The sequence below is a fragment of the Carettochelys insculpta genome, chromosome 1 (assembly GCF_033958435.1).
Source record: "Carettochelys insculpta isolate YL-2023 chromosome 1, ASM3395843v1, whole genome shotgun sequence".
Lineage (NCBI taxonomy): Eukaryota > Metazoa > Chordata > Testudines > Carettochelyidae > Carettochelys > Carettochelys insculpta.
This window is the reverse complement of record NC_134137.1, coordinates 129,776,115-129,803,197: the sequence shown is the minus strand read 5'-3', so window position 1 is coordinate 129,803,197 and position 27,083 is coordinate 129,776,115. Positions and strand designations below refer to the sequence as shown.

General features: G+C 48.2%; 1 protein-coding gene across 7 annotated transcripts in view; it reads right to left on the bottom strand.

Moving 5' to 3' along the window:
• Window positions 1–2,603: 2,603 nt before the first annotated feature.
• The window catches only part of CRACDL (CRACD like), a 107,478-nt gene continuing 82,998 nt past the window's right edge, over window positions 2,604–27,083 (bottom strand). For 3 of the 7 annotated variants that reach the window (XM_074991668.1, XM_074991653.1, XM_074991685.1), the window contains 3 exons: window positions 8,291–8,493; window positions 6,519–6,660; window positions 2,604–5,984 (listed from right to left, as the gene is read on the bottom strand). In XM_074991668.1, coding sequence (XP_074847769.1) covers window positions 5,842–5,984; window positions 6,519–6,660; window positions 8,291–8,493 — 488 coding nt within the window. In that variant the 3' untranslated portion in view covers window positions 2,604–5,841. Of the gene's footprint in view, window positions 5,985–6,350; window positions 6,661–8,290; window positions 8,494–27,083 lie in introns of all 7 variants that reach the window. The other 4 variants (XM_074991661.1, XR_012645220.1, XR_012645222.1 and 1 more) reach the window with 4 other exon arrangements.

Genomic DNA, 27,083 nt, shown 5'->3' with positions numbered 1-27,083 from the left:
GGCTGGTGGGCACTGGGGGTGTCCTGAGGCTCTCCCAGCCCTTGGAGGGCACAGCTGTGAGAGACGGGGGCAGGAGAATGAGAGCGGGGCGGTCAGTTCGCCCATCCTGGCTCTGGTTAGCATGCCCCACATCAGCAGCCACTCTTACCCCTGACCTGAGGGACAGGCATGTCCCAGGGATATCCCCAGAGCAGTAGCCCATGTTCCCTGCTTGGTAATCCATGCCACGCATGGCCTCTGTGACACCTTGGGGATGGTGCTGGCCATGGCAGAGCCCCCAGCCCATCCCCGTGGAATGAACTAGTGGGCAATTGAGGTGCATTCAGACACAGGAGAGTTCCTGTTCAAGAGGCGGGTGGCCTAGCTGCCTGGGGGGCAGGCGGGGGTGGAGCAGGGCATCTGGCTGCTGGCCATCGCTGTCTCAGTGCTCATGGCAGGGGTGCCTGAGGAGTGCATCTGTCAGAGGTTAATGTGCCTGCTGTCTCCACACTCTCAGCTTCCTACCACAGGGTTTCTGGGTCCCTGCAGCTTTAAAAATGTCTGGAGGCTGAGACCATAGAGCCCTGCTGGTGCTAGCAGGGCATGTCCACGCTCCAGCTGGCTGCCACTACAGAGGACTGCTCTTCCAGCAGAAAGTGTCGCAGAGCATCTACACACACTTTCTTCCATAAGTCTTCTGGAAGTGTGTGCACTTCCTGGTTTGAGAGTGGGGTAAGGACTTCAGCAGAGGTGCCATGTTCTTCCAGATTCCTTCCGGAAGAATGACTTTTGTGTGTAGATACTCCTGGCGTATTCCATAAGAGCACCGCCTTCTTCCAGAAGAACTTGCCTGTGTAGATGTTGCCACAGTCATTAAAATAATTTCCCCTAGTCATGGAGTCTAATTAATGGAACACCATACAGCTTCCAAAAGATCTGCTTTTGGTGCCCTTCCCTGAGATTCAGGGTTTAACAGGCCCCCTTTTAGGGACTGTGCTTCAAATCCTGGCATCCCTGGCCTGCACAGTCTTACCCTTCCATTCAGGAGTTGTGCAACCCTCCTTCCTGGGGCTGTGAACTGGCTGAGTTCCTTCCCTTAAACAGGTCCTTCAGCAGCTCTCTCTGACTGGGCTTGGAACATCTTTGTTGATTTCCTTTCCAATCCCTAATCAGCCTCTTGAGCCACTCCAATAGCCCCTGTATGTGTTGGCTGGGAGAGAGAGGAGCCTTGCTTCACCCCTTCCACAAGGCTTCTGTTCCCAGAACCTTAAAAAAAAAACCCAGTCATTTGGGATGTCCTCCGATACTTTTCTTCTCAGAGCCACTGATTGCTTCCCAGAACCATCTCTCTTTCTCTCGCTTACTAATTCACTTACTTTCCAGTCTTCCTCTGCCTCCCTGTACATCAAAAGCAGGGTAACTGGCCTCTCATAGTATTCCTTAGGGCAGCTCTTCATTACACTATGACGTGTGTTGTGTTATAAGAACTTGGAAGGAACAGAATGCCATTCATTAGAATTATTGCAAATAAAATTATACATGCTGTATGTCAAGACTCTAAAGAAATTAAGATTAAAAATTTGAATAAACCTGCATTCTGACACAAACAGAAAGAAATCAACAACGAAAGGTATAGAAAGCAAATGTAAAAAGAGAGACCAATTTCAAAACATACTTTGTTTCAACAAAATTTTCTGCAGCCCTTAACTGAATTCACCCACAGTTCTTGGATATATATATATTTTGGATCCCGGTGAGAGGAAATTGCTAAACATTTTCCTGGATGACTTCCATTTAAGCTTCTGTAAACCAGGTAGGAAAGGTTCTGAAAATAAAGCCATTGTATATAAAGAACTGGAAAGTTTTGGTAAAATGTAGACATTGAAAGATATTACACAGCAAGAGGATATGGAAGGGATTACAAATGTACACATCACCTTAGGGCCCCTGAACCAAATAGCACCAGGAGATGCAGAGTTACCTGGGTCTAAGCATTAATAAAAAAACTTCCAACAGTAATTCAGATTTTTTAAATCAGACAGTAAAACATCATATAGTACAACCTCACCAAATTTACACTAATTACTGGGAGACCAATGAATGCTGGGAACATGCAAGTAAGGGTGAAATACATCCATGTGACGAGAGCCAGCATAAAGCCTATGCAACATTGAAAACATACATAAATCCCATTCTGAGAATTTAAATTGTCCACAGACTTTAATCCCTTTCCTCAAATGACTAAATTTCACCCTAAGATTTTATGGAAGGTGCTGCACTGCCAAATCTCAGAGCTTCTTGTTTTCTCATCATACAAACCAGTGAGATTATAACCACAGAGTTCTGTAATTAAATGATCATCACTCACAGCAGAGTACTCATCCTGGATATAAAGCAAATACACTGGCAGGTTTCTTTTATGCTCTTTTAGACTAAGAGGCTATTAATGGTATCACAAAATAACAAGCTGTTTGCTAAACTGCTGTTGAATATTTTTACTGATAAGACTTTAAATATCGATTTGTCTCTGAAAAGTGACACAGATTTAATAAACGTTTCCTCTGTTGAACACTACAGACTGCATAACCCCATTTGGAAGTAAATGCCAGAGAGATGTTTTAGGCTTAAAAATGCATTTATTACATTTTGCTATACAACATTAAAATCATGTAATTGTGATTTTATTTAAAATTACTGAGCCAAACTTTAAGAGGTAGCTATTATTACAATAAGCAAAGTAGTAAACACTGGTTAAGTCACAAAATCTACAGTATCCTCATTCAGAAACATACAACACACACAATTTCATTTACACTCTATGCTGTACTTTAGCACTGGGGGTGATAGTCACCTCCAAAATTTGACCTTGATCATTAACCCATAAGCAGAAGGGTTGGTTTTAAACAACATATGGTCCATCACTTTGTGGAGAAAGGGAAAAAACGCTTCTAATGATGAGGTCTGTTCTTGATTTTTTTTTTTTGCTTTAATTTAACTAAAACTCTATCACTTTATGTGAAAAGGTCATGAATTAACCATGGTTTTTCCAATATTATTTCAGTAGACTTGCTATTGGATGGTGTATACTACTTGTTGCAGCTGACTAAAATGGACCACACTGAGTCAGTTATATAGCTTCCAGGCTTGAAAACTACAGCGGCATCTACAGTAAAATTAATCAAGTGCTTTCCACACAGTGAAGAATATAAACCATAAAGCAGTTTGCCTAAATACATTTGTATAACATCCTGGGATTGCCAACTACAATACACTTGGCTGAAAGAAGACATGTAGGAATCTGAAATAGTTCTACACTATTTCCCATGTTGCTGTCCATGGACACTAGTCATAGCTGAGCAGTTGGCTATCAAATAGTCATCTGAATTTTTGATCTAACAGAAAGAAACTCCAGCGTAGGATAATATTGACATCATAACCTATATGGAGCAAAATCAGGCCCTACATTTGAGATACTTAAACTTCTCTCATTCTGATGGGCTAACCCTTTAAGATCTGAGCATGTACCATATAGAAGTAGTGACTGCCTTGTAAAACTAGAGCTTGGTCCCATGGAAATCACTGGAAGCTTTAGTCTGATCTCAGTGGATACACAGGCAGCCCATAGCAGCCATCTGTCAATGTTCCTGTCAAAGTCAAGTTAGTGAGAGTATTGACCATAAACAATGCTATCCTAGGTCAACGGAAAAATTCATACTGACTTCAATGAGGCAAGGAGCACTCCTGAGGAATAAAGGGACTTTGAAGGAGCACGGGCACTTCGAAGCACCCGTGGCTGACCTGCAGCTACACGCAAGCCAGCAATTTGAAGTTTCACACTTCAAAGTTGCTGCGGGGGAGATTTAGCCTATTGAGGTGCTGCATTTGCACCGCAGCACTTCATTAGTAATCTCCCGACACCCTAATTACCATGCCCCCTTCCAAGCGGGGGGCTAGTCTAGACACAGCCACATTACAGTTAGGGCTGCACCTTGTAGGAAGGTGTAAGAGAGCTGCATTTGCTTCTCTCTCAAAACTATGTATGGGGCCCATTCTTTGTATGTCTGTGAGGCCCAGGATATTGTGTAAGAAACCATAAATCACGCTGTTAGTAACCTTCTTTATCTTTGAACATTTGTCTGTCAAAGAGAATTTTCCTAGAGATATTTGGAGTTGTCCCATGTAGTTGCAATGTTCACTCCCCAGAATTCAGCAGAGATTAGACTCATCTTAACTAATATATAACAGAGAGAAAAGTTTAGAACTATAACATGCCATTAACTTTAGTTCAAGTTAGTTTCCAGAAACCAGCCTATTCTTCAGTGAAGATCTGAACAGGCAATAATCAAAGGGTAATGTAGATTAACTTCCTTTAATGGGGAACAGTTTATTTCAAGAATTATGGAAACTGGAACGCAGGCTTAAATAAACTTTGATATTTCTTAATCTTTGTTTTTGGGGATTCGAAAGATTGTGTTATGGTGTCCAAAAAGTGCTGTCTGTTTATGTTAGAGTGTCTAACAATCTGTTTAAGAAATAACTAGAATGATTTTATATGCTATGACTTGAGAAAAGGTTATTAATCATGAGTAAAGACTACATTGTAAATTCACAGGCACAAAGGGCAGAGTGAAGGTTGCTCATGCAAACAATTTTGGGGCACTTTGGATATGAATATGAATTTTGTATTTGAATACATTTCTGCTTTTAACATAACCATAATACAGCTAATGAGGATGATTTTCTCCTTTTTAAGATTACCTGAAGTCTCCAGGAGTCAGTCTTCAAGACTGAACACTAAATTGCTTCTGGTTTCTGCATATTTACAAAACCTGTTGTTTTGAATTTTGATTCCAATGAGTTCAATGGAAGGTTCTTCCAGAAGAACTGCAGGATCAGGCACATTAACAGCACATTCATATTTACATTTTGAAAAGACTGACAAATATTTTAAATTCTGTGATGCAAACGACTTGCAAATTTGCAGCTGACCCTATGCTAGGCAGAGTCAGGTAGATACATTGGAGGGTTGGGATAGGGTCCAGAGTGACCTAGATAAACTGGAGGATTGAGCCAAAAATAATCTGATGAGGTTCAACAAGAAGTGCAGAGTCCTGCACTTGGGACAGAAGAATCCCAAGCATTGTTACAGGCTGGGGACTGACTGACTAAGCAGCAGTGGTTGGTTTTCTGTGCCAATTTGTGCAGCCAGTTTTGTTCAGGCAAGTATTTCAGGAGGTATTTTTTTCATTTATGTGCACAAACAAGTTTATTTATACCTCAGGAAACCAAGTCAGAAAGCAGGACCCATACCATGTGACTCAGCTAACCAATTACACAGTTCCAACAGCAAATTATGAATGTCTGATAGAGTACTCACTGAAAATGAGTACTCACTGAAAAATACCCCCTTGGCCCAAACATCTTTTCAAGGGTGTTTATCAGATAACTCTAATTAAACATTTATATTATCATGAGCTGTTAGTTGACAATACACAAATAATGAGCACTCTAACAAATATGGCTGGCAACAAAAACTTCAACAAGATTTAACAAAGACGCTGGTATTAGGCAAACTTACTGTAGCAAACAATGCACATAGGCAGAATGTTTTTCTAAACTGCTGTATGTCCTTAAAGTAGCTTATTCTTCAATGATGTCTAGTACCATTCTGATTGCTACAGACGATTTCAGGTAAACTTTTTCTGATTGCACATATTGCACGCTTTTTCCAAAGCTGTAAAACAAAACCCTTCTGATGTACCACAGCTTCTTCATTGTGATTAACTAAGCTCTGGAACTGCAGTATGTGGAGACTACGAATTATCCGAAATAGCATATAATATTGATCCGAGACGTGTTGTTTTATTTTATAATCTGTGGCATATCACTCCAAGCTTTGGATTTCTTTTTCGCCAGTTCCATCCACGATGGCTTATATGGAGCAGAATGACTGACTTTCTTAAACGGGTTCCTTTCTTCTTTCTCTATCAGCACTGAGGACTGACCTATTATGAAAAAATGTATTCACGTTATCTTAGCTTGAATCATTTGATGCTCATCTATAGTTCTCATGTGGCTCTACAAAACAGAGTACATTCTCCTACAAAATAAGACCTTTACATCACACATGAAGACCTATTCTGCACTGCTTTAGCAAAACATTAAAATTATACTGTAGCTCAAAGGCAAACTTTTGCGTGCATTCGACTTCCTCTAAAGGGGGCAATACTATCAGGTTCCAATCCACTGAAGTGTCTAATACCCCCAACTCATGTGGATTTCAACGAGAATTTAAGTTGTTACCAAACTGGCCCATTATAAGCAGCATTCCTCAAAATAAACTGTGTTAAAGAAACAAAGGTAACTCTTACCCTCACAGCAACCAGTGGCAAGTGGGAGACAGACTCCTCACTGAGGTGCAGATCCTGAACCCTTAAGAACATGGATAATTTTGCTCATATGAGCAACACCATCCACGTATTTCAGGGAGTTTGTAGGACTGGAGTCTATGTTAGTATTTCAAGCATTTGTTTTCGTACCAGGAACATGATGCGACAGTGAGTTGACTCTTGCCAGTGGTTCCTTCATTTCAGACTTTGTCTCATTCCCTTCAAAAGAAGTTTTAGGTGTGAAGTGTGAAGGTTTGCTCCTGAGGAAGTCTGCTTGTTGCTTCATTGACCCCTAATTGCATCAGGAGAAAAAAAAAGCAAGCAGAAATATTTTAAATAATTCAGCAGGAAAGAAAAACGGAAGGAGTTTAAAAAAACATGAGCAACACAGCAGTGACCAAGGAGCTCTTGCATAACAATGGAAATGTCTTGTCACACATGCTTGTTCCATTTATTTCACTCTTGTTTTCAACAGTTCATAAAACTCTAACATTTTGAGATTTGTTCCTGGGACTTTACATCTGCAATTTTAAAAAATGCCTCTGTACTTTGTCTTATTTACAGCAATGGTTCAGAAGGTTGTTATTTTCCCTGCAAATTTACTTTGGGTCATATGAAGCCATCTGCTAACATGAAGAGACAGGTGCCAAGGCTGGCGGAAAACAGTCTGAGATACACATGTGAGAGTTGTGGCTTCACAGCATGCTTCTCTTTCTTCTCTCCAATTCTGTAAATTGAAACTCTGCTGTTGGAGGCGTTGAGGATGTGGTTAGATCAGATGTTCTCTGAAACTGCATTTCCTGATGGAAGGCAGCGCTGACCACATCAGTATATTATCTCAGGGGTTTTCACACTGTTCTGCGAAACTCCCCTGTGGCAAGAATCCATGGTAGTGTTTGGGGAATGAGCCCTGTTGCTATGTGGGACAGAAATAAAAAGAGCAGTGCAGTGGCACCGGGCCTCATGCCCTGTCATCAGCAGAGTCTGGAGTACCCACAGGCTAGAAGGGTCACTTCCCTTACCTGATGTATGGGGACAATTTGTGTGGCACAATCTGCAGGATACACTGTAACTTGAAATCAAGAGACTCCCAGACCTCATGTGGGAATTTCTCCCATAGAGGATAATTTAACCCTCACATAGAGGATACTGTATTAAGAGTCATGAATGTGAACAACCTTCATCATGGCTTATCTCTTAGCTGAACACATGATTAGGGACATGTCTTGTCAATCACATTGCCTTTGTTTATAATTTATCGTCCTTTAGAACGGCTTCTTTTAAAACTTTAGAATGCACTGGACTAGCCACAACTACTATCAGGAGAACATACTGTAAGGAATTATTTAGCATGAGTTTTCTATGAGGCAACGATAGCTAATATCCAGTAGGAAGAGCCAAAATCTAGATCCTGATGTTGTCTTTGAGTCTTGAGCAGAAAAGTTATTTTTACCTTATTTAATTTCTCCAGAAACTGAACATTGTTGACTTAGGAGGTTTTGAAACCAAGATGTTCAGTCAGGTTTAAAACACTGCAAAGATTTAGGGTTACTAGGAAATGTGGGGGTGAGGTGTGCGTGTGCTAAAAACATCCACAGAAAAGAACATCCTCTGAGGGGACTGCACAGTTTAGTACATCAGTCATTTTACTTCAGTGTACATATAGATGAAGCTAAACCTGATACTGCCAGCAGTTAAGTAGATGAGTAATTTTACACTCAAGAAACAACCCTGTGACCATTCACTGAGGTAGAATGATTCACATGGGACTATGCATGTGTGTAAGTCTTTCCAGGATCAGAGCTTTTGTAATTAAATATTAATAATAATTAGATTTTAGAGAACGTAATAGCAACTGATGGAAATCAAGAATGCTACAGCAATTTTACATAAAAACATTAAACACATTTGTCTATAAACACCTCTATTCTTTCCTTCTCCTTATGTTGTTTTTCTTTGTCTGAATTAACATCTTGAGCCACGGGTTTCTCTTCTTTACTAAATTCCAGTTCTTGTTGCAAGCCCCTCTGCTTCTGTCTTGCTATAGTAATCCAGGCTGGTGTTGACTGGCTGTCAGTTCCTCCTGCAGGGTCTGCTGTAATCACTGGGGAAGGCATAATTTTTTCTGTTGACAGATTCATTTGGAAACAAGGTTATTGAAAGAAACCCTTAAATAATTTCACCTCCTCCACTTTGTCAGCTCACTGACTTGTTATTACAGGAAATGAAAAAATATTTTATTTCTACCCTATTCAGTGGTTTGACATCACTGTTCATTATTTACTCTGTTACTTTACAATTTCACTTGTAAGTGATGGTTCTGTAGCTTTGTTCACCGTGTGTCACTGTGTCACACCTTGTAATAGGAGTTATGTATAGAAGCACCAGTCAAATTAAATCAACCCTGCAACCGTAAATTGCAAACTGTCAACAGCTGACAACTCTTGCTTTCGCACAAGGGATAGCTCAGTGGTTTGAGCACTGGCCTGCTAAACCCCTGATTGCAAGCTCAATTCTTGAGGGGGCCATTTAGGGATCTCGGGCAAATAGATTTAAAAAATGGTGGGGGGTGGTGCTTGGCCCTGCCTGGAGGGCAGGGGACTGTTCTTGGTGTCCAGGGAGGCAGATGAAGACCGCAAAGTGAATTGGTAAGTGAGAGAAAAAGAGATGGTTGTGGGAAGCAGTCAGTGGCTGTGAGAAGAAAAGTATGGCAGGGGACATCCCAAATGATTGTTTCTTTAAAGTTCTGGGACCAGAAGCCTTGCAGAATGGGTGAGACATGGCTCCTCTCTCTCCCAGCCAACACAGACAGGGGCAATTGGAGTGGCTCAAGAGGCTGATTAGGGATTGGAAAGGAAATCAACAAAGATGTTCCAAGCCCAGTCAGAGATTGCTGCTGAAGGACCTGTTTAAGGGAAGGAACTCAGCCAGTTCACAGCCCCAGGAAGTAGGGTTGCACAACTCCTGAATGGAAGGGGAAGAGTGTGCAGGCCAGGGAGTTCAGGATTTGAAGCACAGTCTCTAGAAGGAGGCCTGTTAAACCCTGAATCTGTCTCTGTTCCTGCTCTGGTTGCTACTTCTGCTCCAACCTCTGACTCCTGATTTTTGGCTCTTACTTTCTTTTCCCTGGACTTGGCATTCATTTTCTTACCACAGCTCTGAATCTCGGTTCCTAATTTCTGTCTCTTGGCTCCAGCTTGCTCCCCACATTTCATAACTTGGTTCCTGACTCTGTGCTCTAGACCTAGCTGTCTATGCTACAACCAGTAGGCTGCCTTTCTGCCCTGACTGCTAGTCAAGGCTGTCCATAGCTGTTTTGTTACACTTTCCAAAAGAGGTGAAAGTAGATAATTTGTTGTGGATGGGAAGGAAAAAAAGGGCAATTCTTAAGAAAAACAAAACCAAACCAAAAAAACCTGTCTAAAATATGAGTGAAAGAAATGAAATCAAAGACCTAAAGAACTATAACTCTCTTGTCTCATGAAACCAGAGCAACCAGGAAAAACAGATCGAGTTTGTCGTTCTCTGAGGTACAGAGCACAGGGAATCCAAGAAAGTAAAGGACTAATCCAGATAACTAGCAGGAGGTGTCTAATCAAGGGGCTGGTTAATAGACAGTACTGAAAGGCAGCCAATCACTAGGGACAGGAGTCAACTGGATGCACAGACACCAGGAGTCAGGTAGCTCTGCGTGAGGACGCTTGGGTCGGACGGATTCTGACAGAAAAACAATCTTAAACAAAATCCAGAATTTGAGAACAGGAGCAGAGGTAATGGTAATGGCTTTGGTGTGACTCCAAGAAAAGATATTTCCCATAATGTCCAATAAAGAGTGGAGGTACTGAAGATCAGGAAATTCTGAAGAAACAGGTGGAGACGTCAGTTAGGATGGAAGGTTATATGACTGTGTCATTCAGGATTAAATGCATCACCTTGTCCATTACCACAGGGGTGCCCACAACTTATTACTTTTATGGGGAGTGGGGTTTGGGGAGATGCATGGTTCCCCCCCTCCATGGGCTGGTATATGTCACAAATCTGGGCAACACCAGGACATTAACTGTTGTTATTAACACATTCCTCATGTTTGTTCCTAAGGGCTAGCCAAGAACAGTAGCCCTGGCATGCAGGGGTGAGCCACAAAATAAATATTTTCCTCACTTTTTCCCTCATTTTGTTGGCCTTCTGAATCACATTCAATAACTCTGTCCTTCCTTATCTCCTTCAGTCAGGCTGAGGTTCTCAATGTACCTTTATAACTTGTGATATGGCATTTCAGAGGACTGGGGAATAAAGAGGGTCAAGGTAGAACCGAGAGTCCTTAGTACTAATTTTTTAAATTAAGGCCAAGTTACAAAAAACTTTGTAGCAAGTCATCAGCATAATTCAATTATTTTGTCTTAATACTCCCAAGAAGAAAAACCAAGAGTTCCTAATGTATGCTACTTTTTAGAGAGCTAGGGTGTCCAGTGGGCAGGATACAGGTCTGGAAGTCAGAGGATTTGGTTAGTTTCCTTGCTCTTACACAAGTTATGACATTGGGTATACCACATAACCTCCCTATGTCTTGGTTTCCTCATTTGTGAAATACAGCTAAGTATACTCACCTTTGGCCTACACTTTGAGATCTATGGGTTTAACACACTACATTCCTGCTAAGTACTATTCCTTTGCTTTTTAGTTTGGTATATAGAAAAAATCATTTAAGATATTTAAAAATTTAGTTCTTCATTGACTTTGTCAAGTAATAAAGTGCTCCGGGTGGTAATTCAGAATCACATTTAATCATTCAGAATATGTCCATATTCTTGGCTGCACATTTTTTTACTTAAAACTAATTTGACATAAAGGGTTTTGAAAGAATTATGGGATTTCCTTCCTCCACTTGAATGAAATTTACTTTCATTTTGGAAATAAGTGTCAATATAGACTACATACCCTTCTCTTCATCCTTGAGTGAAAGTTATACTTCAATATATTTATCTCTAGTTATTTGAACAATAAGATTAAACCTGTAGAACTAAACTTTAGATACAAAAGTAACTTTCTTGTTGACACATTTACTTGTTGAGTATGAGTAATTTTGAAGACCATAAAATGTGGAAATCATTAAATAATAATTGACCACTATTGTCCATACGCGGTCCTATTTGAAAATTCTTTTCTACAGCTCTCTAAGTTAAAGTAAATGAAGCTGCAAGGTTTAATTTTTCAGAGGTAGCCTCAAATATTTCTCCTACATATTATGCTACAAATATTTGCTGGCACAAAAATTATGGACATATTTTATTGCACTAGGATGTTTAGGTATCTGATAATGAGGTGACTACATATCTAAGGTCTGTAAACTATGTCTGTAGTCACACGTCACCACAATATCACGCTGTTGCAAAGTCAAATTAAATCTGAGGCCTTTTTGAAAGTCGTAACTTTCATATGCAAGCAAAGCCACATCATGCTTCTCATGCATATTTTTAAAAGCGAATATTTTCAGAAGTAATGCAAATACTTCTGTAAGAGAGAAATGCATAGAAAGATCTGTGTCATTGCTTTATAACAATGTTTGTGGATGCATATTTCATTCCAAGTTAGCTTATCTTTGCTCATTCATAAATAATCAAGTTATTTTAAGAAAGGCTTTATAATGTATATGACATTTTGGATATCATGACCTCCTTATTTTCCTTTACTTTTTAACATACCACATGTTTCTCTCAGCTTACACACCCTATGCTTTCATGTGAGACTAAGCATCTCTGAAAGCTTTCGCTAAAATGTTCTGACATCATTTTTTCTCTAAGATGTTGGGCAAAATATGCTGTAAGTTTTGATTAGAGCCATAGCAGATTGTCAAGACAATTTATAACAGAGAAAACTGCTACCTTTACATTAAAATGTCTACTGCTTTCTTGGACAACAGCCCTACCAAAAACAGCCTGAAACAATTAGAAAGAAAATGTCTTTTGAAGAGAAACAGGTTTCCCACATATATCGTTTTTATGCAATCCTGGTTAGTCACAGAAAAAGTGTCTTTCTTATGCAGAAAGACAGAGAGTACACTCATCCCTTGTTTAACGAGTATTTTATTTATGAATGCTCACTAAAACGAGGGACATAAATACATACCTGTGTTCACAAAATGAGTGAACTTCCCCCCTGCTTATATGAGCCAGCCACAGGGTCCCTGGCTGGGGGGCAGGGAGATCCACAGCCCCAGCCTGGACCGCTCCCAACACCCCTGTCCTGCAACTCCCTGCACATCCCTTGGCTCGGCCCACTCCCAACATCCACCCTGGCTCGGTCCCTGAACCCCCCGGCCTGCTGCACCCCCCCACCCAGGTACCGCTGGCGCAGCCCAGAGGAACGAGCCGCCACCTCCTCCACCCAAGCCGCCACCAGGTTTTAACCCTCCCTCCCACTCATGGCCCCAAACTGCCCCCAGCCTTTAACCCTCTCCAACCCCGCCCCCCCGACCCAAGGGTCACTTATCTTTCAAAAGCAGCCACCTGCTGCCACTCCTTCCCTGTGTTAGGAGCACTAGGAACCAATCAGAGACTTTAACGTGCATGTTACGGTAATTTAGTGTCTCTCTTATGAGTTTTCGCCTACAAGCAGAAAGTTGGGAACCAATTGTGCTCGTCTAGCCAGGGATGAGTGTACTTTTAAGTATAAAGACTGGATTTTCGGGTCAGCGAGGCCTTTGGCTCTTCATCCTTGAATTCCTTCCCAGAATGTCACTCCTATGACAACTTCTCAACACAAAAATCAATTATAGTAACTTTATAACTTTTCAGTGAGTCCAAAAGGCACACACACAGTGTTCCTCTACAGTGAAGATTCATGCACAATCATTTCTCCTCAGAGACAAAAGGGAACATACATTGTAAGTTGGTTGCATGCTGTCCATTCTGAAGACACCCTAATCGCTTTACAGATGATGGCCCTGAGCTTGTGATTATTGAGGGAGGTGCATAACTTCCCAAAATGGCATTTAGATTTTAAAGACCTATTGGGTTAGGAATTATTAGGAATTAGGAATTATTCAGGAAAATAAATGTACATGCTTAAGGCTGTCTCTACACTACAAAATAACTTTGAAGTAGAGCATCCACACGCAAAATGCACCCTCCCTTACTTCGAAGTAGGCTTCCCCTTACTTCAAAGTTAAGTGTCTACACACAAGTGGCCCCTACTTCAAAGTAAGGGGCCAGGAAATGATGCAGGCAGGGGGTCGCATGGCCGACAAGACCTTCCAGGCTCGCAGCCAGCTGATCCCTTAAAGGGCACCTCCAACACCTCTACCCTGCACATGCTCAAGGCTGCCAGGCTGTGACAGCAGCAGAGACCGTGCTGGGGAGAAGAGCCAGAGCCCATGCATGCTCACACCTTCCCCAAGGTCGAGGTCCTCTCCAGCCTGCTGGCCATGCTGTCTGCCCTTCTCTTACAGCAGTGCAGCCAGGTCACCCGCATGGGACCCAGCCTGCAGGCCCTGGCCATGACACTGCTGCTCCCCCCCGGGCCCCCCCCCAGTCTGGCGCCGGTGGGCCTTCGCCGCCACCACCCGTGAGTGGTGGGACTGGTTGGTGCTGGAGGACTGGGCTGATGAGCAGTGGCTGAGGAACTTCAGGATGACCTGCCAGACATTTGAGGACCTCTGCCAATGGCTCGCCCCAGTCCTCCAGCACCTGGACACTGGATGCAGACAGCACTCCTGGTGCAGAAGAGTGTGGCCACTGCACGATGGAGGCTCGCTACCTCCAACACCCTCCAGTCTGTCGGCCACCAAGTCAGAGTTGGCAAGGCCACCGTTGGAGTGGTGATGACTGAGGTTAAGTCCGACCCCCCGCCTTAGACCCACCCTGGGTAGAGGGCTACTGGGGAGCAGGCAGGGCACAGGGGGCCCCTGGCGGGAAGCGGGAAGGGACTCCCCAGTGGGAAGGGGGCAGGGGGGGGACCTCCCAGTTAGGCATTCATGGACATGTCTCCCTTCCCCACTGCAGGTCGCCCGAGCCATCAATGGGGCGCTCCTACCAAGAGCTGTGTCCTTGGGGGACCTGGATGCTGACCTTGCTGGGTTTGCGGACCTGGGCTTCCCCAGTTGCTTTGGATCTCTGGACAGGACGCATGTGGCGATCCAGGCTCTGGCCCACAGTGGGGGCACCTACATTAACAGGAAGGGGTACCACTCAGTGGTACTCCAGGCCTTGGTGGACATGAAGGGCCATTTCCTGGACTCGTGCATGGGGTGGCTGGGCAGGGCACATGACGCCTGCGTATTCTGGAAGTCATGGCTGGGATGCCGGATGTAGGAGAGCAAATATGTCCCCACGCGGGAGTGTCCATTTGGGGACATCATGATGACGCCCCCGTATTGTGGCTGATGCCATACATCCGCTGCACCTGTGGCTCATGCAGACCTATACCAGATGCCCCACGCCAGCCCAGGACACCTTTAACGGTCACCTCAACCATGGCAGGCAGGGACACAGTAGAACGGACATTTGGGAGGTTGAAGGGGAGGTTTCGCAGCCTCCTCACCAGGCTGGATGTCAGTCTTTCAAATGTCATTGACTCCTGCTGTGCCTCCACGACCTTGTGGAGGGCCAGTGGGAGCCCTTTATCCAGGGCTGGGCCACGAACTCAACTATGAACAGCTGCCTGCTGCCCTGAGCCGTGAGGCACAGAGGGATGAAGTCAGGATCCAGGATGCCTAGTGCCAGGTCTTTACCCAGGGGCTGCCACACTCCGCACCACGCCCCACCCCCACTTCCCCATCCCTCATGATCCCTCCTCACCACTTCCCCTCCGAGCACCAGGGACATGGGGTTAGGGTAGGAACAAGAAACTTTGCTATTGAGGGAATAAACACATTGGGCAAAACAAAACAGAACAATGTGTGAAACTATTTACAGTGCATGGGGGGGGACGGTCCCCAGGACGGAGGCGGGGGGCTCGGTGTGGGGACTGAACTGGGGGGGTGGGTAGGTGGAGGAAGGCTTAGTCACCCAGGGCGTGGAGGGCCAAGAACTGTGTCGGCCACGGCTGCCCCTACCGCCCTGGGTCCGGGGCCCTCTGCGGGCCTTCAACAGGGCCAGGACCACAGGGAGGTAGGACTGGGGTGGAGTTTGCATGGGCTTTCCTCCACAGGGCGTGGGGGAGGCACTGGGTCTGGGCCAGGTGTGCCCACCTTGGTTAGAAGCCACCGAGCCAGCTCCAGGAGGGCAGACAGCGAAAGGTCTGCCAAAAGGTGGACAGCTGCTGGAAGGGCAGCTGCGGGCGGGCTGGTGAGGGGGCAGGCAGTTGAGTGAGGTGGGCAGCCAAGGCCTTGGCCACAGCATCCAGGCTGATGGCCAGCCACACCCACACGTCCCGCTCCATTGCCAGCCAATCCCGGAATGGAGCAGTGACTTCGAAGTTAACTTTGAAGTAAGGGAAAGTGTGTGTAGATGCTCTGCAGGCTACTTCGAAGTAGCAGCTTACTTTGAAGTTAACTTTGAAGTAAGTTTGTAGTGTAGACACAGCCCAAGTGTTTTAGCCAGCTGATGTGAGGTCACAGACCACTAACAAGGCTTGTCTGCATGGAATTCCCCATAGATAAAAATAATATTACAAAAAAAAAATAAATGAAGTGAAGCTAGTTCAAGGTTTGAAGATGTCAAGATGCTGAACAATCCATGGTGCCCAAGAGGGAAATAACAGCTTTAAAACAAAAATCAGGGATCTGAGGTAACAAGTTTGCAAGTGTTCTGAAGACCGAACTTGAAAATCACCTGAATGTTTTACTCCCTGTTTAATTTTACTGCTGGAGAGGATATGATTTCCTTATACACTAGCCACCTGAGCCTGACTCTGAAAAATTCCTGGTGATGTAAATGGCAGAAGAGATAGACCATGTGTGAATTATTGCTGGTTTTCTGTAAATTGGCTCTCTCCTTTTGGCTTTTTATAAGGGATTTCAACATTTTTGCCCTCTGGAGGGTGTCAGTTCATCTCTACGGAAATAGAATCACAGATTGTAAGGCTAGTAGGGACCACGAGATCACCCATTAGGATCCCATGCGCATCTCAGGCCACTTACGTAACTCAACACCTGCACGGTACACCCTACACCCAAAATTAGACTGAAGCATTACAGTTTACAGGAGACTAGACTATTACATGCACAAGCCAGGACAGCAGGCACTGAGGTCTACCAGTGTGGAAAGCTGCCACATAGGCAAGGAAATGATGGAGAGAGAACCAGATAATCCCAGCAAAAGACCTGCAGCCACATACTGCAGTTGAATGTGAAAAACAAATGAACAAAACCCAAGGTCATTGCCATGCATGCTGAGGTGGATAAAAAGTTCCTTCCTGACCCCACATATGGTAAGCAGTTAGACCTTTAGCATGTGAGGAAGACCCAGCTGGCCAAACACCTGACAGATCATTTTGCACTGCAAAGAAAAGAAATATTACAACTAGCGCAAGGAATTTTTGGACTTAGCCTCCCTTCAGACGAACGTACAGGCAAAATTTTTATTTAAATATTATTCAATTCATGTCAGACAGAGAAAAAAAAGCTCCTTTCAAGTGTGGCTGGTGGGTAAAGAGAAAAGGTCTTGTTAAGATGTTTAAAACAGTTGGTGGTCCTCAGAGTCTAATAGAAAACAAGTCCTGACTTAAAAACGACTAGCAATAAATTTTGAAACCCAAGTATTTCAAAATCACTTTGCCCCAGCTGTCAAAATCAATGCAGGATTCTGGGTTCCCTTCACAAACTGATGTCATCATGGTAGGGAACTTGGACTTCACTCAGTAGCTGCGTCTACACATGCCGGCTACTTCGAAGTAGCCGCGCCAACTTCGAAATAGCGCCCACCATGGCTACACGTGGCGGGCGGTATTTCGAAGTTGACATCGATGTAAGGCGGTGAGATGTCGAAGTCGCTATCCCCACCAGGAGATGGGAATAGCGCCCTACTTTGACGTTCAACGTCGAAGTAGGGAACGTGTAGCCGTTGCGCGTCCTGCAAAATCGAAATAGCAGGGTCCGCCATGGTGGCCATCAGCTGAGAGACGCTCTCTCCAGCCCCTGAGCTCGATGGTCGCCACGTGCAGTGGCCCCTTAAAGGTCCCTGCCCCCTGCCTTCCTGTGCAGGAAGCTGAGAGGGCGTGCAGGCAGCAGCACAGCCATGTGGCCAGCCTGCATGCCCCTCTGCAGCCACCCCCGCCTCGCTGCAATGGCCGACCCCAGCCCCCCAAGCGCCCCCAGGGCACCCCCCCCCCAAGAGGAGCCAGGGCTCCCAGACCGGCAGCCAGGCTGGGAAGCGGCAGCGGGGCCCCTCCTGGACGGAGGCCGAGATCCGGGACCTGCTGGGGCTCTGGAGTGAGGAGGAGGTGCTCCAGGTAATGGGGAGCAAGAGGCGGAATGCGGATGCGTTCGCTCAGCTGGCCAAGGGCCTGGCCGCCCAGGGTCACCCTGCCCGCACTCCTGATCATGTCCGGAGTAAAGTGAAGGAGCTGTGGCAGGGTTACGCCTGGGCCCAGGACGCGGCCGGCCGATCTGGGTCCGCCCCCGTCACTTGCCCCTTTTACAGGGAGCTCAGGGACATCCTGGGCCCCCAGCACACCTCCTCCCCTCCGGCCACTCTTGATACTTCGGCCGACGAGCCCCAGCAGGCCCCGGGGTTGCTTCCTCCTCCCCTGCGGGCAGCTCCTCCTCTGTGGCTAGGATGTGATCAGCTGCCTCCTGCATGGCATTGAGCAGGGTGAGCACTGCTCCTACAGGGGCGGCTGGGTGGACCTCTGGCTGCTGCTGCTGCTGCTGGGGGTCCATGACTGCGTCACCCGAGGTGTGCGTGCCTATGGCTCTGCAGACCGCGTGCTGTGCAGGCTGAGTGTGTCTGGGAGGGGCCCTTTAAGGGAGCAGCTAGCTGTTGCCCTGGAAGTGCTAGTCCGCCCTGTGACCCTGTCTGCAGCTGTTCCTGGCACCCTTATTTTGATGTGTGCTACTTTGGTGTGTAGATGTTCCCCTGCAGCGCCTACTTCGATGTGGTGCTGCCCAACTTCGACGTTGAATGTCGACAGCACCAGCCCTGGAGGACGTGTAGACGTTATTCATCGAAATAGCCTATTTCGATGTCGCTACATCGAAATAAGCTATTTCGATGTAGCATTCACGTGTAGACGTAGCCAGTATGTGTGAGAAGAGTATAGGTCTTTCTCCCCTTCTCCTCTCCCCCCACCTCAGTTGGGGTGTATAGTGCTTCTACAGGTGCATCAAGGGTGCAGTGCCCGAACACAAGGACTTCACCTGTCGGGGCAGTCTAGATAACTGGTCCTGCCACGAGTGCAGGGAGCTGGAGTAGATGACCTCTCAAGGTCCACTCTAGTCCTATGACTTTGTATTTCTGAGACTGGGGCATAATGGGCTGCAGGGATCTGCTTGTGCCATCCTCACATGTGCATTCCCATAAGAGCTAATTACCATTTTTGTTATTGTTACCCACGGATTAGTGCGTCTCTCTTGTCCCGATCTGCACCTGATCCACAGAGGATGTGAATCTAGTACAGCCCAACACCACGGAACTGGCCTCTCTAGCTCCAGCTGTAAAAACTCACGCTTTTAGCCCTCGAGACCCCCAGTGCCGGCCCAGACAACAGCAATTACGCCATTTAAAAACTTTCCTGTTCAGTTTAAAGCATGCAACCACCAAGCCTCCCCAAACTATCTTCATTCGCCTACCAGTAGCATTGAGTACTGCTTCAGTTTGGACATGGAGTGCGTACACCACCATGCTTAACTAACACTTTAACACTAGTGCTCCAGGCAAATGGAAAAATCTAGCTACTGACTGACTGGAAGGGAACAAGCTGCTGTTGAAAACACTGGATGGGACAATTTTGCTCTCTCCACGCTGCTATACATGAGAAGTGTGAGCTATGCCTCATCATAATGACAGTGCAATTTGTTTCTCCATTCAACATAATTGAACCAGCCCCTCTTTGCAGCCCAGGCCTGACTCATCAGCAGCCAAAGCTTTTTGAAAGATCTCATGAACTTAAAGGACAGAAGTGGCCTCTTGCCAGCACTGACAGAGGCTTGGCAAATGCAATGTCAAGTGGGAGAGAACAAAGCTGATGGCTCTGCATAGGGGAAACCAGATCTTATCCATCAAGGTACACATTCCTGCGAAGAGCTACGTTCTGGAGCAGGTCTGACAGCTATCTACAGCTCTTCGTGCTGACTCTGCTGGCTGCAAAAGAGAATGACGAATTTGCATGTACTTCTAGGTCAGGCCTGGTCCACACTAGGGAATAAAGCCGATCCCAGATACACAATTCTAGCGACACCGTTACCATAGCCAGCATCGATGTGTCAGAATTGACTTTCTGCCCTAGTACAGACTGGGGCTCTTTGGGTTTGTGCTGATGTCTCTAGCTAGCGCGTGGAGCACCAGGGTTGATGGCCGAGCCCAGACAGATCCATTTTGCTGCGTCTTCACAAATGGGGCGAAACTGAACTCCAGAAGACCAGTTGCGGCGTGCTGAATGCTGGGTGAGTATAGACATACCCCGAGTGGAGTAAGACCATGTCATCAGTTAACAGTCCTGGTCATCATACTGGTCCACACATAAATTGTTCTCATTGGTTATCATGGGGGGGCAGGGGCAGCCATGCCTTGTCATTTCTGAACATCCACAGGGCTGGTGCAATTGTGCAGTGGTTCTCAATGGGGCTGTGCAGCCCCCTGAGGGTTCATGAACCCTGTCTCGTGGGTGTGGGCCCTGCAGCTAAAGCATGGAGACTCAGTTCCAGCACCTCCCACAGGCCTGAAGCCACAAGGTTGAAGCCCCAGTCCCCAGCTCCCCCCACAGGGCTGAATTCTGGAGCTCTGAGCTCCAGTGCTCCCCATGGGGCAGAAGCCTTGAACCAAGGGGCAGAGTTGGGGAGGCACAAGGGCGTAGGCTTCCCCCAAACTATAGTGCCAGAACAGGGCACTTTTGGGACAGCTCTTCCCCCTGCTCCCCCACAATTCCTGCTCTCCCCACCCTGGACAGTTTGGAGGCGGGAAGCTGGAGGCCAGGCAGTGAGGGGCAGCTATGGCTCCGGCTGGTGCTATGGAACAGGCAGACAGGGCATTGCCTTGGCTGCTGCTTGTGCAGGAGATTGAAACTACGCCACAGCTCTCAGCTCCCTTTGTTCACACGGCCGGTAAGAGATGGGCTAGGGGCACACAGCTCTGTGGCCAGCAGAGCCCTGGGGAACAGGGACTATGAGCGAGCTCTCTTGGCACACAGCCCTGAACTATCCCACCCCTGCACTGTGAACTGTCCCCTTGCCCCTAAACAGCCCTAGCTACTCCTGGCTTGCACATAGCTCTTAGCTACCTCCTCCCTGCACCCTGAGCTGCCTGTCTGCCTGCACACAGCCCTGAGCTGCTTCTTTCACTGCACCCCGAGCTACAGCCCTCGCTGCACACAGCCCCCAGCTACCCCTGCCTGCATCCTGAGCTGTTTTCAAACTTTTTGAGCTCAGCCATCCACCTCTGAGTTGTAATTTTTAAGTAAAATGCCCCCCGCCCCAAAGAGGTGGGTGGCCTGCTGCGGTGAGTCAAGGGGCGGAAGTGGTGCTCCTTCCTTGGCCCCTGGTATGAACGAATGCCTCTAAACGGTTAAACTCAGAGAGAGTTGGATCTCTCTTGACAAGCAGCCAGGTGAGCCAATGGGAGGAGAGAGGGATCTTTTAAATTGAAGCATTTACCTGCTGAGAAGGTCTCTCTTTTGTGTGACTGGAGGAGAGAAACACAGAGATGTGCGCTTAAGCAGGGCTTATGGAATTCAGTAAGTATCTAGGCCACAGGGAGATCTGGGCACACATATGTAAGTAGAAAGAAAATGTTTCATCAGATGCAAACACATAATTTTTGTACTTTGGGTTTGCTGTGAGACTTCTTACGCTGGCCTATGTGCTCCCCTGTACGCTGTAACTTAAACTGAACTCCAGAGAAGTAATTCTTGGTGCTTTTAACAACCTTTTTTTTTAAGTTGCTCTGTAACACCTAGCAACCAAATATGCTTTCTCACTTTATTTGTATGCTTATCTTTTGTTTTGGTAATAAATCACCCTTTTAAGGCAATAATTTAATTCCTGCATCCTAAAAAAGGGACTGCGTATGTGCCTAAGACTGAGAGGTCAGCTGTCAAATTTCTACCTCCTTTTTTCCCCTCAAGCTCTCTCCTAAAGCAGGGTTAAGAGCTTGGGTTTGCCCCATACGGAGACATCTTAAGTGTGTCTTCCTGGGCTTTAAAAGGGGGTTTCTCTCACTTGGGTGGTGGCTGCTTCCTCCCAGGGTCAGGGACTCTGTGATCTTGGGAAGCTTTTAAGCAAAAGCCTATAGAGGTGCCATGATCAGATATCTAAGCAGAAAGGTCCACAACAAGACACTATGGACCGAGCAGTCTGTTCCATACTTCAAGTAACAACATCCCCAGATAGCTCCTGCAAAAAATGCCAGAATTAATTTCACATCTGTGTATTCCCTTCCCCCACAACTATTCTGTAAATACACAGAAAAGAGCACGGCAGCTTCTTTTATACGCTTAGTAGGTTTCATACAGTTATGAAATGGTCCAAGGTTCTCGTATAAATGTTTCCTACCTTCGTAACCCTCAGCAAGTTATGTCAGCCTCATTTACAGTGAGCGGGCAATGATAAAGTCTTTCAAAGGAGTTATGGGAGAGCATAAATAATGTGCTGAGCAAGCCAAATAATTAGTAAACCACCTTCGATAACCCTGCTGAAAAGAAGGATGAGCCTTCCAGAGGTCTGAGTCATGCAAAACCTGATTAGCTGGTTTGTACTTGCAGAACGTTTTTATTGGATTCCCCCATCTGCCAGTTCCAACAATAGCTCTTTTCCAGTTAAGTGAACGCGGTCAACTTCAATTTTGTTTTCTGCTGGCTGATATTTAACAGCTGCTCAGACAAACGCTTTTCAACTGCAGACTCATTTAAAAAGGAAGAAAAAGCCAGGATGGATATTCAGTAAGGGGGTTTCTGCTTCCCTGCTGGTATCCACAGAGGCCTTCTCGGCAAGGGAGAGAGGACAGGTCTGTGAGCAGCATTGCTCAGTGTGTCCCTCGCACGTTCCTAGCCACACACGGCCTGCTGGCCAGCCTCCTAAGCAGCAAGGAGGTCAAGTCTCTGAACTTCAGGAACTGCAGTACAGCTCCAGGGAGCCGTCCCACCTCCAACTTCCCCACCAGGTTCCCACTGTCCCCTGGCACATTACTGGGGGGCTGGAAGTGAGGCATCTAGAAGGTAGTGGCCCCTCTTCTCCTCCCACCCACCAGCTTTCATCGCTTCTCAACTCTCTGCAGGAGTCTGGAGGGGGAGGATCGGGACTACCATGACCATTCTCCCCATTGCTTTTGCTTCCTGACTCAGTGCAGGGCTCCTGTGAAAAGGAGACACCCTCTTGGGCCCAAATGGAGAAACAGCAGCAACGCTGTTAGTGGATCTCTGGGGAAAGCGTTTGAGCTCCTCGCCCGAGTGCTGAAAGAGAATGTTGTCAATACAACAGCATATGACACAGGAGGTACAATATCCCACAAATAAAATCACAAAACTGGGCTGTACAGCAAAAGCCATCAAATGCATCAAATAAACATGCTGGGCTCAATCCTCAGCTGGTATAAATCAGCACAGCTCCCTGGAAGTAGCCAGAACCACATACATTTACAACAGCTGAAGATCTGAACCAATGAAAACCGTTTTTTTCCTTTTAACTTCTTTCATTTTCAGTCCTCTTAGTTGCAAACACCACCTATCATCACATTTTCAGAAAGAGGTGGGATTCTTCAAAGCCACACAGTCTCTATAACTAAAGCCAGTAAAAGTTTTCTGCAAGTTTTCCAGTAAGATTATTTATCATTTTACTGCAACAGCAAAGACATGTTACAAAGTTGTCACTAGCAAGCCCTAGATAAAAAGAGGAGTGGTAAATATAACCAGACTGAATGTAGCTCTGTGTCATGTCAGGCAACAATTTTTCATGTATTCTAAAATATGCTTACAAAAGAACGTTAAAAATGTCTGTTGGCTCTGGGCGGGAGTTTGTTTTAACACAGAATCCTTTTTCATTCTATACCTAGGAGAAATCAGCTCTTCAGTAGCTTTGGACCACAATAATACATCTGAGCTGGCCACACACACCTACACTTGGGCTCTGTTTACACTAGGACACTACGTCAAAGTAGCCTGTTTCGAAGTTACAATATCGAAATAGGCCACTTCGACGTGTAACGTCCACGCATCCTCCGTGGCTGGTGCCGTCAATGTTCAACGTCGAAGTAGCCGCCCCAGAAGGAAACGCGGAGCGTCCACACGCACAAGCGCTCTCCGTCAAAATGAGAGGCCAGGAAAGCCTGCAGACGGGTCACAGGCTGGACTAGCCCTTCCAAGGCAACAACAAACTGCTCCCTTAAAGGGCCCCTCCCAGACACACTTGGCTTGCACAGCACGAGGTCTGCAGAGCGCTAGCCACACTCTCACAGACCGACGCACAGCAGCCATGGACCCCCAGCAGCAGCACCTGCACCTGGAAGCCTTCCAGGTTGTCACCCAGGGAGCAGACAGGGACGCCCCTGACCACCAGGCTCCCCTGTTCTTCCCCCGCCGGCTGCTCCGCTGCCTGTGGAGCTACCCCACCAGCTCCGAGTGGTGGGAGCGGCTGGTCATGGGGGAGTGGGACAACGACCAATGGCTGCGGAACTTCCGCATGCACCGGCAGACCTTCCTGGAGCTCTGCCAGTGGCTCACCCCCGCACTGAGGCACCAGGACACCTGGATGCGGCGCGCCCTCCCTGTCGAGAGGAGGGTCGCAATAGCTGTCTGGAAGCTGGCCGCTCCAGACTGCTACCGCTCCGTGGGACACCAGCTTGGAGTGGGAAAGGCCATGGTTGGGGCCGTTGTCATGGAGGTAAGGAGGCCTGGGCACGCACCCACTGGGGGGGCAGGTGGCCACAGAGGGGGGCCCAGGTGTGGAGCTGCGGAGGGAGGGATGCCAGGGAGGGATGGACTGGGGAGGGGGGTGCCTGGGGAGGTACCGGGGGGGGGGGACTGGGGCACCCTGCACACCCTCACGGGTGCTTGTGTTTCCTCCCCACAGGTGGTCTGTGCACTCAATGCCATGCTGCTCCAGAGAGTCATCTGAGTCAGGGACCTGGATGCAGCCATCATCGGATTTGCTGCCTTGGGGTTCCCGAACTGCTTCGGGGCCCTAGACGGGACCCACATCCCCATCTACGCCGCGCACCACAGTGGGGAAAGATACACCAACCGGAGGGGCTACCACTCCATAGTCCTGCAGGCCATGGTGGACAGCCGGGGCTACCTCCAGGATGTCTATGTGGGCTGACCCAGCTATACACGACACCTGCGTTTTTAAGAACTTGGGCCTGTGCCACCGGCTGAAGGCAGAGACCTACAGGGACACCACCGTACCCCTCTGCCTTGTGGCAGACGCGGCCTACCCCCTCCAGCCCTGGCTCATGCACCCATACACCCGCCACCACATCACCAGCCAGGAGCACTACAACGCCCGACTGAACCATGCCTGCCAGGTGGTGGAGAGGACCTTGGGCTGCCTGAAGGGCTGGTGGCAGTGCCTCCTTGGCTGCCTGGACATTGGCCTCCAGAACATCCCCCAGGTTGTGGGCGCATGTTGCACGCTCCACAACATTGTTGAGAGCAAGGGGGAGGCCTTCGTCCAGGGGTGGGCAGTTGATGCCGGCACAGGCTTCCCCCAGTCACCAGGCACACTGCGAGGGGGTACAGGTCCGTGAGGCCCTGCGGGCCCATTTTGATCAGGTAGACCCCTGAGCACCTCCCTGGCCTTCCCCAGAGGGCCTCATACACATCTCCCCCACTGCCCGCACATCACCCCACCGCCCGCACACCATCCCCCCAACAAACACAAGTCTCAGGTTCTGTGGAAAATTAAACTGTGGATTATTGAATAATGGTAAACTGACTTATGTGCACAACAAAAGCTGGAACCAATAAACAAAAGGGGGACAACTATATACACATGGGGGGGCACGACCCCCGGTGGGTATGGGTCGCATCCCCCCCTTTGTTCGCGGTCCCTGGCGTGGCCAGCTGGGGGCCGGGAGGACTGGCAGGTACAGCTGGGATGCCTTCACCAGCCGGTCTTCAGCCCCAGTGGGCTCCGGTCCTCGGGGGCTGGCAGGCAGGGTGGGGCAGGCAGTGCGGTAGGAGGCGGGTCGGCGGAGGGGCATTGGGTAGAGTGGGGGGCAGGAGCCAGGCGACCTCCTGGAGTGACCCAGCTATGTCCTGGAACATGCCCATGAATTCCTGACACGCCGCCCAGTGCCAGGTGGACTCCTCCCGGTCAAAGCAGAGCCACTCCTCAGCCACCTCCACCTGCCGCCGGAGAGGCGCCAGGAACTGGGGATCCATGGGGGCCATCCCCTGGGTCCGGTGGTGGCGTGCCTGTTTTGCTGGCCTTGGTGGTGTCCCCATGCACTGGTGGTGCCTGACCTCCGGAGGGCTCTTGGGAACCACAGAGGGTGCCTGGCTGCCTGAGACCTCACATGGTGCAGCTGCAGAGAGGGAGAGGGGAAGGCTGTTAGCACGGTGCCCTGGCCCGTGGCCCATGCCCCCCATCCCCCCTTGGGTGCTGGGTCTCCGTTCCCCACTAGATGGGTGTGGTGTCCCCATTGCATGGTCCCCCCACCCCTGGGGTTAGGGCACAGTGCTGTCCATGGGTGTGGGTGCTGATGGGTGCTGATGGCCATGCCACCATCCTGGGACCATTCTGTGGCTGGGCAGTTGCAGGTCGGGGTCCACTGGGGGTGTGTGGGGCTCCTGGTAGTATCTGGTGCCCCTGCCCCATGGCCCGGGGGTGTGTGCCCTGTGGAGTACATACCTGACCGTCCACTGCCCCGGTCGGGGGAATCCTGGTGGGTGGATGCCTGGCTGGTGCTCCGGGAAGGGAGGTCCATGAGGAGCCCCCACCGCTCGCTGCTGGGCCCCTCCTCCACCGTCCTGAGGGGTGGCTCCTTGGGTGAGCCCTGGGGTGCGGGGCTGGCCTCTGGGCCAGACTCTGGCTCCGAGGCCTGCTGGGACTCCTCGACTGCAGCGTCCCACGTGGCCTGTGGGGAGGAGGTGTCCTGGGGACCCAGGATGGCCCTGAGCTCCCTGTAAAAGGGGCAAGCTGAGGGGACAGCCCCAGACCGGCTGGCCAAGTCCTGGGCCCAGGCGTAACCCTGCTGCAACTCCTTCACCTTGCTATGGACATGATTCGGAGGACAGGCAGGGTGACCCTGGGCGGCCAGGCCCTTGGCCAGTCGGGTGAATGCTTCTGTGTTCTGCCGCTTGCTCCCTATCACATGGAGCACCTCCTCCTCGCCCCAGAAGGTCTCAGAGCTCAGCTTCCAACCAGGAGGGGCCCCGGCGCTTTTTGGCCCTGTTTGGGTTCCGAGGGTCCCTGGGTCCCCTCAGAGGGGGAGCCTTGGGGGCGCTCAGGGGGCTGGCTGGATGCCATAGCACTGGGTGGACGGGTCGGGGTCTGTGGAGGGTGTGCAGGGCGAGCATGTGCGTGTGCTGCTGCCTCCACACACTCAGCTTCCTACCACAGGAAATCCAGGTCCATGGTGCTTTAAGGGCTGCTGCGTGCGGTGACCATAGAGCCCCGCAGGGGCTGGA